General features: G+C 43.2%; 1 protein-coding gene across 1 annotated transcript in view; it reads left to right on the forward strand.

Moving 5' to 3' along the window:
• Positions 1-15,741, forward strand: part of LOC131793231 (uncharacterized) — a 103,783-nt gene that overhangs the window by 46,472 nt on the left and 41,570 nt on the right. The window contains exons 43-49 of the mRNA XM_059110649.2: positions 6-231; positions 587-2,085; positions 2,337-9,802; positions 10,377-11,342; positions 11,582-12,600; positions 12,951-13,326; positions 13,705-14,114. Of these exons, the coding sequence (XP_058966632.2) occupies positions 6-231; positions 587-2,085; positions 2,337-9,802; positions 10,377-11,342; positions 11,582-12,600; positions 12,951-13,326; positions 13,705-14,114 (11,962 nt within the window). The remainder of the gene's footprint in view (positions 1-5; positions 232-586; positions 2,086-2,336; positions 9,803-10,376; positions 11,343-11,581; positions 12,601-12,950; positions 13,327-13,704; positions 14,115-15,741) is intronic.

The raw sequence follows: 15,741 nt of genomic DNA on the forward strand, positions 1-15,741 counted from the left end.
TGTAGGCAATTAATTTCTCCCAACAACCAGATGTCCAGAAACCTTACATTTGACGTGATTGAGATCCAGGGCGGAGGTAGAATTGAAATACAAAGCGACAAGGACGGCCTTTCAATAAAATGCACAGCCCTGTGGATCCGCAGTGGTGGCGTTCTCATCGCAGACCGCCTTTCAATTGTGGCCGACTTAGTTACAATTGAGCAGTCAGGAATTATTGATCTTAACCATAAGGTAAATTTTTGTTATGAAAGTGTTATCAGATATGGATTCTTAGATATGGAATTCCACAAATTTCTGTGCTGAATCAGTATATGGGAATGGTTTGGCATGGAAATGGACATGACATTCTGATTTTACAACTTTTTCAATCTGTTAGGCTGTTTAGGAGACCCCACATGTACACTCACTTTTACCATCAAAAGCCTTTCTGAAACTCCCTACCTTTTCTTCAAAGACACAAGCCTTGAGAAGTACTATGGTTGAAATACACCGTATTTCTCTTCTTGGAAAGTAATTCTCTTCCCTAATATCAACATTATAGCCTCCTGGCTATGTTTTTAATTGTCTTCTGATTTTTTTCTAACAGGCTGTTGTGGCAGGCTCAGGACCAGGAGCTGGGTATTCACACTATTCGGGATCTTCAGGGGCTGGCCATGGCGGTCGGGGAGGTAGAGGTCAATCTGAGAATCGAACTGGTGGTTTCTATGGAGATTTCATCAGTCCAAAAATGTTTGGTAGCTCCGGTGGTGGAGGAAGTGGTGATGACATAGCAACCGGCGGAGGTGTTTTCTACTTACATGCTCAACGGATTGTGCACGATGGAGAAATTTCAGTAAATGGAAAAGATGCTTTAAACAATTCTGATTATGGTGGAGGAAGTGGAGGAAGTGTTTTTATTGAAGTAGAATATTTTGACGGTTCTGGGATAATGGAAGCAAATGGTGGTGCTGGTGGAATCAATGGCGGTGGTGGAGGTAGTGGTGGAAGAATTGCCATCTATTACAATCAGACATTCTTCACTGGACAGATTTTCGCATATGGGGGAGGGTCTACTGTTGAGAGTGGAGCAGCTGGGACTATTTACAAGAAAAACAAACATAATGGTAAGAGTATCCTAGAGGTTTACAATGAAGGGAAGAAGCCATTGAAAAAGGCAATCGCTGATTATTCAGACTTGACAAGTGATAGTGCGAGAACATGGCTGACGATAAGCCACATTATTGGTTCATCGGTGCCAGTTACTGTGCCAGATATAAATCTTGGGACCACTGTTTACAAAGGCCTCACAATTACCGAAGTGAAGCTAGGTGGATCAGCTCATCTTGCAATTGAACCTGACGCCACCAAGATTCGCCTTCACACGTTTGCACAGTTTTATGGAATGTTTGAAGGAAACAGCTTTGGCTTCGTTCATGTTGGACCTAAGCAACTACTTGCAATGCCAGACACAGACTACTACATTCCAGTTAATTTAAAGGTTTACCCGTCAGGCTACATTAAGTTACCGGACAGAGTCATGCTACACAAGAACTCCCTGTCTCTTGATGCTGGATATCTCATTGGTGTCGAAGACCTAGCTATCTCGCAGTGTACAGTTTCGTTTGGAGCCGGCTCTGGAGCACAGAGCACAGGATCATTACAGGCGATGTATTTTAAGATTCAAACACTGACGATCATGAGCCAAGGGATATTAGATATGGTTGCACCAAACTCTAATTATTCATTACATATTGACTCTCTAGTCATCAACTCGGGAGGTGCACTAAATGGACGAAAAGTAGATATTGTTGCAAAGAGCGTAACTGTTGATGAGTCAGGGAAGATAAACTTGGATGGCCAAGGAGAGAAATGTCTAGATCCCAACGTTTACTACGCTGGGTCAGGAGGAAGTCATTCGGGCTATGGAGGGTTTGGAATTGGAAGCAAGCGACAAGACCCATTTGATTCAGTTTTTCTCCCAGTAGCATTTGGAACGGCTGGGTATGCTGGGCGTTCATCTTTTAGTTGTATGGGTGGATCTGGTGGGGGATCCCTGAACTTGACAGTCGATGGAACACTACAAATTGATGGTGAAATCTCGTCCAGGTGAAGATTTATAATATGTATTTTATATTTTTCGAAAGAAGTAAACTATTTCAGTAAAGTTTACTGTTTTGAACTATTAAAAGTATCGTTTGGATGTTCTCTAGTCAGAATGTAATCCTCATTTTTATCAGAGAAATTGAGATTATGGTAATACTTCTGATGTCCTGTGTGTTACTTTCTAAACCATTTCATGTAGTATATAGGGCCTTAAAATGTTTTTTGACCGTGTGCATTCATTTCCTTTTCTCCAGAGGCCAAAATGCTAAAGACAGTGAAAGTGGTGGAGGTGCAGGTGGTAGCATTTTAATCAGAATCACCACACTAGAGGGTACTGGTACGTTCGAAGTCCAAGGCGGTGATGGCGGAGTCACCTCTGGTGGAGGAGGTAGTGGTGGAATTGTTGCAATTTACTACAAGATATCATCACATCAGTTTTCCTACAAGGTTCATGGTGGAGGTGGCAAGAAGATCGGTGCTTCTGGCTTCCTGTACACGAAGAGGGATCTCCAGCGTAGTCGTCGGCAAGTATCTGAGTCAGATTCAGTACTGATCCTGGAAGGAAGGGAGGTTTTGTCTTTTGAATCTCCAAGTGTACTTGTCTGTGATCCAAAACTGATTGACTTTACTTTTGAGGAAGTGAAGCTTTTAAAATCCAGCACCCTGACGATGATTTCATGTTCTCAGGGAAGTCCTATGACTCTGATCGCAAGAACAATCAAGGGTGACAAAACAGCGTGGTTGGTCGTGAAACCAAATCATGATGTTTATATTGGCGTTACAAGCATAGTTGAGCCAAGCATGGAGCTAGAATTTAATGCGGAAATTGAAGATGGAGGGACGCTGTCTGTTCCGGGGAATTTCTTCATTTCTGGTGGTACACAGATAAACCTTAGTGGCAGCTTAATTGGCGTGTCGGACTTAACAGTCAACGATAAAGGAAAACTTGTGCTTAAATATCCTGGACATACTGGCTTTAGAATAACTCCTGACCAGGGAAAATCTGTAGTGCAGATTTCAACTGTGCGAATCAAAGATGGTGGAAGCATTACAACAACTTCACCAAGCAAGGTTGAAATAAAATCGGATCTCTTACAAAAAGACTTTGGTGGAAATCTTGGACCTGGAATTTCTGTGTCTTTGAAGCAACGAATAGAGCACACCAATGGACCCTCTCTCAATAAGCAGGGCTGCCCACATGGATACGAAGTTGTTGAAGTAGCTTCCAAAACTTTGTATAACCCATGCGGTGTTGGGAAGCACATTTTTAACAAAAGAAATGAATCTTACCTCGTATTAAAAAACGTCTCAGTGGCCATATCACATAATGAAACCATTTATGTAATTAAGAATGAGACACGCTTCAACGTCACATACTACATTGCTTGCGACTATGACGATTTCAAACTTTTACCTGGCCAATCTTGCAACCTAGCACCAGGAAGCTATAAATACAATTCTCTGGAAATACAAGGAAGTGCTGCAATGTATGTTGAACCAGGAACAGAAAAAGGAAATGCTAGTACTTTATCTGTTTCTAAGCTTACCATCTTCTCTCAAGGCCAACTAATTGCAAAGACGTCCAATTTTATTGATGCCATCTCGACACCCTCGGACTATGGTGGCAGCTATGGAGGTCTCGGAGGAGGTGCTTCTGAAAACAGCGCCCTATATGGTAACATTTCATTTCCTGTGGATTATGGTAGTAATGGTGGAGGAAGCAGTCAAAATCATGGATGGGGAGGAGGTGTGATAATCCTAAAGACAACAGAACTTTTCAACGATGGGCTTATTGATGCTAGTGGTGGGGACGGATCTTCTGGAGCTGGTGCTGGAAGCGGAGGCAGCATCCAAGTAGTAACAGATTATATGAAAGGATCTGGTATATTCAGGGCTCGTGGTGGAAATGCGAACTTCCCTGCTGGAGGGGGAGGCGGGGGAAGAGTTGGAATAACGATACGTAAGGGGCAGAGTGAGTTTCGCGGTCTTTATGATGCTACTGGTGGAGATGGACGTAGACCAGGCTCATCTGGAACTGTTTTTGTACGTGACCAAAGACAAGGAGCTTCATATGAAATGATCATGTTCTGGAACAAGATCATTGGCTATCCTCCGGCTCAATTACCAAACACGTCAGCTCCCTACACCTATGATGAAATCCGTTTAGAAAATCGCGGTACATTCCTAGCAACAGCTCAGCTAGTAGTCGCTAAGAGCTTTGTTACCGATGGCACTGGCAAGCTAACAATTTCAGGAGGTGCCCGAGTTGACATTCTGAGTTTTTCAAAATCCTCGAGAACATTTTCATGTGACCTTGAAATACAAGCAGGTGGTTCCTTGTACTTCTACAATCAACCAATCTTTTTAGGTCCAGGTTCCCCTACTGTGGTAGTTGCCGGTATTTTGGATGCTAGAGAGCCTTCTGTTGGCAAAGGCAAGTCTATAAAAATAACTTCAACAGGGGAAATAAGACTGGATAAGCTGAGACTTCTTAAAGACTCTGTGATGCGAGTGGATTCTGATGCCTCAATCAAGAAGAGCTTCTCGTATGCTCAATTCCATCTTACCTCACTGAGACTGGATACGAATGCACAACTTATATTTGCTCAAGAAAATGTTTCTTTGAGGGCTGATTTAATTCATCTTAGCCAGGGAGCAGCAATCACGTCTGATACCGATACGAAACTTATCAACATCGCAAGTAATGATATTCTTATAGATAATCAAGCAAGAATAACTGCTGATGAAGGAGGATTTTTGGGTGGTCCAGGAAAGGCCAACGGCTCTGGTAGTGGCTGTGGACATGGTGGAGGAGGTGGGGGAGGCCAGGGAGGAGAGTCGTATGGATCAGTATTTGAACCCCAGCATTACGGCAGTGGTAACAATGCCCGTGGTGGTGGAGTAATTTTCTTAAATATTAAAAGAGGATTTACTCTATATGGCAGTGTAAGTGCAAATGGTGCAAATGATTCAAGGGGAGGAGCAAGTGGCGGTAGTATACTGGTCCATGCAGGAACTTTATCTGGTCACGGGGAGGTTCTATCAAATGGTGGTGAGGGACTTAGTAATTCTGCCGGTGGCTCTGGTGGTCGTATAGCGCTGTACATTACAGATAGGACATCTTTCAAGGGTGTTCTCACTACTTACGGTGGATGTGGGACCACTTGTGCTGCAGCCGGAACAATCTTCATCCGTGAGTATGTGGTTGGACTGCCTCAGAACTCTACAGTAATAGACAATGGAGACAGGAAAACAGAAGCTAACACGATAATAATGCACGAAATGAAGATCTCTTACACGATGCGACTACTTAAACTCGTCAATGGGGCCCGGCTTGAGGTAGCAACTGTTCCTAATGTGGAAATGAAGATAGCCATTCAGAATCTTGAAGGTGATGGAAGTGGAAGCTTTCATGTGCATCACAATCAAACACTAACCCTGGGGGCTGGCAAGGCTGTTTCGTCACGACCGTTCATGTTTCCATGGGCAATGATCGTGGATGAGGGAGCAACGTTGAATCTAGATCCAGTACTTTTCATTACGCGAACAGCAATTTCGCCATCCCTGTACTTAGCTGGTAAACTGACTGGCGGAGAAAAAGTTACTGTTGGACAAGATGCCTCTGTGGTTATAGCAAAAAGTGGAGTTATTGGAACTCACTCCAACACTCCTGGAAAGTACTCATTCCTCTCCCTTAAAGTCTCTAGTGGCGGACGCATTACAATTGAAGTTGATGAGGATGCAAATGCTCCTGTCGAACTCAAGTCTCTCTCTGTTGATGTGGCTTTCGGTGGAGTTATAATTGGAAGATACCTTAGAGTTGACGCATCATTATTAAACATTGCCTTTAGTGGAACTTTGCAAGCAAATGGATTAGGTAACCCTGCAGGAGTTGGTCCTGGTGCTGGCAGTTCTTCTTTGTTAACAGGAGGTGGTTATGGAGGTTGTGGTGGAGGTAATACCAATGAAACCTGCGTGGTATATGGATCATTGTTTGAAGCAACAGAGTTCGGTAGTGGGGGAGGTACAACACAAGTTCCAGATGGTATCTTTGGTAGTGGTGGTGGTATCATAGAGGTAGAGGCTCAGGTTTTAATTGTTGATGGAACCATTTCTTCAAATGGTCAGAGTGGCAGCAGCACAACAGGCGGTGGTAGTGGTGGAAGTGTGGATATTTCTATCTCGCAAACATTCAGTGGTCGAGGAAAAATAAAAGTTGAAGGAGGATACGTATCTGGTCAAGTGTCAGGAGCTGGTGGGGGAGGTCGCATTTCTATACTTATAACTGGTGATAACAAATTTAGTGGTTCTTTGAGTGCTCGTGGCGGAAGTTCATCGGCTAAAAGTGGATCGCCTGGAACGGTTTACACTGAAGATGGAAAAACAGTTTTACGTAAAAGAAAACTCTATCTCGATAATGGCGGCATCTCTTCAAACTCACCTTTGCCAATTTTTTTGAATCAATCAGTTGTGGCTTCTTATGATTTTCAAGAAATCCACTTAAATGGCCTGGTTATGCTACACGTTGATAAAGATATGGAAGTTGAGAAGCTGGTCACAGACTCCGACAGCGTTATATATATCAAAGATAATGTTACTTTCACTGTCGAGCCAAATTCGAAGTATCTCCAGCCTGATTGTAGCTTTATTGTGGACGCCAATGGTGAAATTCGTATTCCAGACAAAGTTATGTTTCTCGGAAGAAACAACGTTTTCAAAGGTACTTTGACGGGTATACTGGATATGGTTATTGGTGAGAACAGAAAGGTTTATCTATTGGCCTCGGCGCGAACAGCTCGTTACATTGATGGTAAGTACACATTTATCACTCACCGTGGAGAATACAGATTTTCATCGCTGAGAATAAAGAATGGTGCATTCTTCTCGTTTGAAAATGCGCACTTGAAGAAAGTTCCTCTCACTCTTGGGCGGCTTGAGATAAACTTTGGGGCTTCGATGCAAGGCAGCTGGCTTGACATCAAGGCTTCTGATGTTATCATACACTCTGGCGCCACTATTGACCTCTCTGCTCAAGGGTACGAAAGTGACAAGGGGCCTGGGGCAGGAGGTCTACATCAGTCCGATGGAACTGGCGCTGGGCATGGTGGCTATGGTGGAATTAGCACCGTAAACTTTGGAAAGTGGTATGGTTCTGCACTCAATCCAAACAATACCGGAAGTGGCGGTGGCAGCTCCAGTAGTGGTAAAGGAGGAAAAGGTGGTGGTTATCTTCGCTTAACAGTTGTTAGGTTACTTACACTTGAAGGGACAATATCAGTAGATGGAGATGGTGGAACAGTGTTAAATAGTGGGGGAGGTAGTGGAGGTAGCATTTGGATCTCAGCAGACAACATACAGGGTAATGGGATTGTTAGTGCAGAAGGCGGTGATGGCAACGGTACTGGAGGTGGAGGCAGTGGTGGACGTGTTGCTCTCTACTTGCAAGGATTGATGAGTTTTGAAGGTCTTTTGAATGCAAAAGGTGGTGACGGGAAAGACGCTGGTGCTGCTGGAACACTTTATATTCAGGATAATAACAAACGCATCCCTCGCAAACGCTTATGGATTGACAACCTGAAAGTTGGCAACAACAAACCTCAAACGGTGCTTTATGAGGCAGACAGAGTTAACTTCCTTTTTGATGAGCTTCGGCTTAATGGAATGTCTCGCTTTGAGATATACAATCTTCAAAGGAAGCTTCAAACTATCCAGGTTGCAAATTTTATCTCCGATGGTGTTGGTGAAATTGCCATAAGAAAAAACCAGACTCTTCTCGCAGAAGTCCTTGAGGCAAAAGAGAGTCACCTAACCTTGACAACGAACATCTACGTTGAGGAAGGTGCTAATCTGGTTGTGGCTTCGAATTTAACAATTGATGGTGCAACACTTACCTTGGATGGTAAACTATCAAATGTTCGACATCTTGTCGTTGAGTCAGGGAGTGCCATTAAATTTGGAGTCACATCACAGACAACGCTTATGGAGAACAAGAACTTTGTATTTCAGAGTGACCCTGGAACGCAACAGTTTGCAAGTGTGACGCTAAAGAGTGGCTCTGACTTTGGGGCTCCCCTTAATCTTAAGCTTAGTGTTGGAAAGTTGAATATGAAGAGTGGGGTGATTCTCCAAGGTAAATTTGTTGATATCAAATCCCAGTCGCTTCTCATTGGTCGTGGGGCAACTCTAACAACTAACGATATCATGGAAATAGAGTTAAATGCTGGTGGTAGAGGACACTCTTCGGGTAATGGTGGCTCTGGCGGCGGGCATGGAAGCATTGGTGGAACTGGATATAATACGTTAGCTGGTGGGATTCCCTATGGAACGATTTATGAGCCAAATCAACCAGGAAGTCCAGGTGGTGATGGCGGTTCTGGTGACTCAGGTGGAAAAGGCGGTGGAGTTATATCAATTGACACTGATATTCTAGAAAATGATGGATCCATCACAGCTAATGGTGGAGATGCATCTCAGAGCAGCCAAGCTGGTGGAGGAAGCGGTGGCAGTGTGTACATAATCGCCAGTAGCGTATTTTCTGGTACAGGGACAGTTTCTGCCCATGGTGGGCGTGGAGATGGCGCTGGTGGATGCGGTGCAGGCGGACGAGTGGCAATACATCTTAAATCTCAGTATGCATACCGTGGAACATTGGAGGCCTTAGGAGGACTTTCTAGTAGCAGTGGAGCTTCTGGTGGTCCAGGCACAGTTTACATCAAAGACGTCCGCTACAAGTTATATTTTGAACAGCTGCACGTTGATAACCAAGGGCAAAGTTGGCAAAACTATGTTACTCTAAACGAAAGTAAAACATTTTATCACTTTCATGAGCTTCACTTAGTACACAAAGCATCGTTACGTATGACTCCCAGTTCAAACTTGACTCAGTCTTCAACGCTTAGCATCGGGAAACTCTTTGGAGATCGATCAGGTCTTCTGCATCTGTATAATGACCACAAAGCAATAATTGAAGTAGTAGAGGCACAGCTGACAACTACTAAGACCCCTGTGAACTTAAGAATTGACAGTGGGGCCGAAGCTGTTATGGCAACAACGGTTTACATTGTTGGCGATGGCGCTGTGGCGTTACATTGCAACGGAACATTAAACGGCGTTCGTAACCTTTATGTTACTCAAAAACGTGTCGTTCTCTTGGAACAAGGCTCACGAACACTAAGGGACGATGAACAACCAGGAACCTTTATGTTCTCCAATGTGAAGTTATTTAGCGGAAGTTCAGTGACCATGAAGGATGAGATCGTGATGAAAATTATTGCTGGATTCTTAAACATAAAGTTCCATGCAAGCTTGGAGGCTCATTATTTCGATATTGTCACTTCAAATCTTGACGTGGAAACTGGGGGACTACTTAGTGTTGCTGGTGATAACAAGGCACGTTTGGCTGTTGAACCAAGTGAAGTATCTTCACTTCCGCAGGGAGCTGGGGCAGGACATGCCAGCAACGGAGGAAGTGGCTATGGAGGGGCTGCTGGAGGCTTGTATCATGGATCCCTTTACAAACCGAAAGACTCTGGTCGCAGGGGTGGAAAAGGTACAAATAACGGTATTGGTGGAAGAGGTGGTGGATATGTTAAAATTGAGGCTGGCACACTCATCATCAACGATGGCATCATTACTGTTGAGGGTGGAAGTGCTGTAAGCGGTGGAGGAGCTGGTGGGGGAAGTGGCGGCAGCCTTCTATTCAACACAGAATCATTCATTGGTAAGTCTTTTCCAACCACCTTATTTCAACTACTACTGCTTTATTTCAGCTACTTATGCTGGGGCACGTAGGGGAGTTATTTTTCTGGAAGTAACAATTTTATTTCTCTTGTTAGCCCTTACCTTTAATAGTAACTCAATCAGCAAGCGAAACTCTCTCCCACAGGAAACTGATAATTATTTATAAGTACGGATGCTAATCGCATGACTTTATAATTATTGTATATGGAATATTACCCAAAATATCGCTTTATCTGTATGTATATTACATTATATGATAAGCTGAATTGGACAAGCATTTTGGTTGGTTCATACTTATAGTCCATCGGAGCGCAAACACATAAGATGGATAATCTGTTAAACAAATGGAGTCCTTGTCGCTGTGCGTCTGTTCAATAATAGATCAAAATGTGGGAGGAATTGCGCCTGGCTTGCCACTTTTTTTCTTACTACATTTTAACGTCAACTGTAATCTATTGTTGAAGAGACGCACGGCAACTTTAAATTATAAAAATGACCAACAACTGATCAGCAAACGATGTTGTCGTTTTAATTGGAAGTCTTTATTCTGAAAGGTTATGGAGAAATGAACAGTAATGGTGGGAATGGAGGAGGTACCAATGCTGCTGGAGGTTCCGGGGGAAGGATTGCAATTTATGCCATTGAGAACCTTTACAGAGGGACTTACCAAGCTTTCGGTGGAAGCTCCGTCTCAGGGGCTTATGGAGGACCAGGCACGGTGTTCTTGCAGGATATACGTTCAAAGAGGCCTTTCAAGCAGCTGCGAATTGACAACCTAATGCGTTCCATTAGAGATCCAGTCACGATAGATGAAGCCAACCTAACCAATCATGATTTCTCACAAGTTCACCTGTTTGGACGTGCAGCCATCAATATGGCTGTTAGAAAGGAACGAACGACTTTGAAAATGTCGAGATTGTTTGGAGATCGAACAGGACTTCTTCATTCCCGTGCGAACCAAACATTTTATTTGGAAGCGTCTGCCACGGAACATAGTGTGTCGAAGCCTGCTGTCAACTTGAGAATTGATGAAAATGCTGAGATGGTCTTTGGCGCGTCATTATACGTTATTGGAGATGGAGCCAAAGGAACTGGACAAATAACTGGTGACTCTTCTTTCACAATTGATGGAAGAATGATAGACGTTACTCACCTGTTCCTTACTAAGCGTTTGAAGTCAAGATTATTATCCCACGCTCATTCTGCAGATTACCATAATGAAACTTTAACTGTGAGTGCTGTAGGCACCTTCGTGCTAGCCACGTTTGAGATCCAAGATGGTTCAGAAGTATTTTTTCCTGATGTGCAAGGAGTTCAATGTGAAGTTGGACTTCTTCACATGAAATACGGCTCCGTGATTGTGGCAGATACATATCGCATTGGAGTTACGTCGCTTCTTCTTGAAACCGGAAGTAAAATAACTGCTTCCGGAAAAGTTCGTCCGAGTGATTATGACAGTTCTGTTCTTCCCAGTTCTTGTAAAGGTTCAGGTGGAAGCTATGGAAGCAAAGGTGGAAAAGGTAAAGTAGCTTTTAAGGAAGTGAAGTTCCCTTAAAATCTGCTGAGATTTTTATGTGGTCATATCTTAGTTGTGGAAATTTGTGTTTTGAAGCCGATCTGAAACTGAGTTACTTCAAAACCTTTACCATCCCCTTGAAGCGTACGCCGACAGGCCCTTTTGATCTGAGAAAGGAAATGATCTCGTCAATAAGACTTTGGAGGTGTTAATTTATGTTATCATGTTTGCTATTTCTTCTAGGTCATAATGGCGTTAATGAACTTCATTCCTATGGTAGTATCTTTACGCCTGGTCACTATGGCTCAGCTGGATGCCCAGGAAGTCAGAATGGTGGAAAGGGTGGAGGACTTATCATCATGGAAGTTGGGGATGAACTTTACCTTGATGGTACCATAGCGAACGACGGACAGGACGCTGCTAGTGGATCAGCCGGAGGGGGCGGAAGTGGCGGAAGCATCTGGATCAAATGTGGTAGATTTAATGGTCACGGCCTCATAACTTCAAACGGTGGTGCAGGCGATGGTCTCACCTCTGGTGGTGGATCCGGTGGACGGATTGCTGTTGATACTCCAACGCAGAATAAGTACGTTGGTGAATACACTGCCATTGGGGGAGATTCAGGCGACCCATCGAAAGACACAACTCAGTATTCTGGTGGGCCAGGCACAGTGTTCTTGAAAGATGCGCGAAATCAGTATGCGCACACGCAGCTTCGCTTGGACAACAAAGGTAGAACTTGGGATCATTATGTCACCCTCAACGAAAGTTTGAAGTCTTACACCTTTGACGAACTTTATCTCGTGCGCAAGGCCGCTATTCATTTGGTCCCAGATGGCAAACCATTGAACTTGACTGTGCACAAAGTGGAAGGTGATCGAACTGGACTTATTCACGTACACGAGAATCAAACTTTGAAAGCCGAGTTTTTAGACGCAGTGTACACCATCACCAGGACTGCTGCAAACTTCAAACTTGATAAGGGGGCCAATGCTATTATGGCGACGTCGGTGCACGTAGTTGGACAAGGAGAAGTGGCATTTGAATGGAACGGCCGTCTTATAGACGTGCAGCACTTCCATGTCGCTTACGGTCGAACCATTAAGATTGGTTTTTATGCTCACACTGCTGGTACTAAAGCAGGAAAGTATCGTTTTATTGATGGTTATGGTACGTTTCGTTTTTCAACGCTGGAATTTGGGAGTGGTACTTTAATACATTATCCACCGCCTATGGGAGTACACTTCATCGTCAGCCTATTGGTATGTGTGCAAGCTAATTCAAGTAAATGATGTTACGAAAATTATTGTTTTTGTTAGGTTAGAAATCAAACCAGGTTGGATAAAAAAAAATGTATGGCTAAAATAGAGTCGATATTGCATGCATCGTATTGAAAACGTTTATATTTAACTACAGTGTAAACTACATAGATGTTATGGCAAAATTCCTGAAGAAAATCCAAATCCACTATTCTCTCGTCACACTGCGTTATTACTGAAAGTGACAAAAGTGATAACAGATGTGGAAGGAAAAACCTTTTTTCATCTCAGTATCTGATATGCATGATACTAAACTAGGCTTCTTTAAAAACAGTGTTTTTTCGTTTGGACAGGATATCAAGTTCAGCTCATATTTCGAAGCAGAGTTCTTCAAAATTGAAGCTACTGACTTCTACCTTGAACCGAATGCTACCCTCAACTGCGCTGGAAGGGGGTTCGAAAATAAAACGGAGGGATCAGGAAAGGACTCTGCTTCAGGAGGTTCCGGAGCGGGGCATGGAACACCAGGCGGTGATGGTAAAGATGTCAGTGGAGGAGAAGAAGTGGGTTCCGTGTATGAGCCAGTACTTCCTGGTGCGAGAGGTGGGACGAGAACTGGAAGGACTACTGGTAGCAGGGGAGGGGGACGTGTTCGTGTAAGTGTTGGATTTGCCTTTCGATTGGATGGGATTATCAATGTCGATGGAGACGATGCAGCAACGAATTCAGGTTAGTGGTATATTAAAAGGACATGGTTACTGTATGAAAGTTAGAATATGTGCAGTGAGGTAGTGTGAGATTACCTCAAGGAGATATTTTCAACCAAAATGTTTAGCACCCATTTTTATCTAAATTTTCTGCTATTAGTGGCGGTTCTGAGGAGTCAGTGGTGCGTGGAAACTAGACTCTATGATTGCATCCGTGTACCTCAATAGATATATTTATGACTCGCGTTTTTGTCAGTAACATTTCCAAAATGAATGACTCAATACGTAAATAAGTAAATAAAGCAAAGAATAAATGGATAAGTAGTATGAAATTTATTGTTTGTTTAAGTATGGTAGATTGTATCACCAAAGCTTATGAATTGTGTCTTTTGAATTACAGGAAGTGGTGCCGGAAGTGGAGGTAGTGTCTGGATAACAACTGGCTATCTTCGTGGCCATGGCGATATATCTGCACGTGGCGGAGAAGGAAACACTGACGGCCTTGCCACAGGTGGAAGTGGCTCAGGAGGACGAATTGCAGTTCATGTGAAAATCAAAGACGAGTACAGAGGTGGCTTTTACGCCTTAGGTGGTGTATCTTCTGGGACCCAACATGGTGGTTCAGGAACTGTGTACATAGAGGAGATCCAGGGTGATAAGTTATTCAGACGGCTGTATATCGACAATCAGAATGCAAATCCACCAAAGGTCTTTACCTTGGACGAGATGAACCCAAAGACTGTGAAGGCGAATGCTACCGAAGAAAATGACGCAGAGTTTGGCTTTGATGAACTGATGCTACAAAGAGGCGTAAGTTCTTCCTTTTTTTTTACCTTGATTTTCGTTACATTTGCTCGATCATACTTTTGCGTTGGGTTTTCGTGGACTACGTTACTTCAACTTACCTAATTTTTTTATCAGACCTCAAACCCCCGAAAAACTCAGAATTGTGTTCGATGTTATGATGATCGCTTTGCTTTGGAGCCGTTATCTTGAGTATAAATATGGGGTAGACGGATGCGTAGCGTGATACTTTCTCCATAACAGTGTCACGTTATAGTGACCGGATGTGGTTTTTATGGATTTACCTCTGAGCGTCCTGGCGTTCTCGAAACCACACACACAAAAAAAAATGAACACGAGCTCGAACAATTCTATATAACAGTAACAAAAAAGCTCTCAATATCGTGTGCAATTTCGAAACCGTTCAGTAAATATTACAACTAATATTCGGGTGAACTATTTGTGTTACATCTGAGGGTCATTGCATTTATGATGTACTGGAGAACGCGTGATGACTTTAAAAGTCGAGAAGTAGATGAAAGAACGGGTCGATTAAACTCCCTTAATAACTCCTTCTGGTCGTAACTATTCTTATCTAAGTCGCCAAGCTTTTTGATAATCATTAACAGGTGAGCAACGCTTCTCTTTTAACACGACACCAAATGTCCCATGTCCAACACTGTCGATTTCCTCAAGGTTGTTGTAGTTGTAGTTGAATGGGGGCAATCCAGCATTTCTAGGAATTATTGTCTTCAATGTAATATTCGGCAACTCAAAATTCATGATCTCAACCGAATTACATAAATATTTTGGAAGAATCGCATCAACCTCGGACTGCCATGTCAGGACGCGAACAAATATGAAAACTGACGCGAAAAACCACGTCAAGAGGGAGATTAAATGATGAACAGGACCTAGACCTACCATGACCTCGAATAAACGAATATTACTGTTTTCCTTTCCAAACTTGTTGTTGTCCAGCACCGAGGGAAAAAATTGGGACATACGTTGACCATCGGTTTTTAGCCTTTTACTCTTGTTTGTTTGCTTGTTTGGTGGCTAATTGTGCGCTTTAGGAGTATCTGGTAGCTGTAGCTTGACATTGTCATGGTGAAATGTCAGACTATGGGAGAAACCCGGTCACTGAAACGTAACACTGTTATGGAGAGAGTATCACGCAACGCATCCGTCTACCCCACGTTTTTAATCAAGATAATGGCTCCAAAGCAAAGCGATCGTCATAAAATTGTACACAATTCTGAATTTTTACGGAGGTCTGAGTTTTCGAGGCACCCGTTTGGAAGATTATTATCTTTTGTGGTTACTACCTTTAGTAGGAAGAGAAGCCACGTATGTTGCCTAGATGGGAGAGTGAGTTTGTGTAACAATAGAATTCCGATTTTGACCCAATTTTGTCCCGATGTTTTCCGGCGACACCTATTGTCTTTTTCCGGAGTATCTTAGTATTTGGACAGTCGCATTCGGTACACAATTGAATTCTCTACTTTTGTGATTTCTGGCGTATAGCCACTAGCATATCATGTTTTCAGTTCTTGCCGTGACACCATGGAAGACAGCAGAAGACGATAATTTCAGGATTGCGCGCGATTCAAAACAAAAGTTTTCCTTGCAGAAAGATCTTAATGGATGTCAT

The sequence above is a fragment of the Pocillopora verrucosa genome, chromosome 8 (genome assembly GCF_036669915.1).
Source record: "Pocillopora verrucosa isolate sample1 chromosome 8, ASM3666991v2, whole genome shotgun sequence".
In the NCBI taxonomy this organism is placed as follows: domain Eukaryota; kingdom Metazoa; phylum Cnidaria; class Anthozoa; order Scleractinia; family Pocilloporidae; genus Pocillopora; species Pocillopora verrucosa.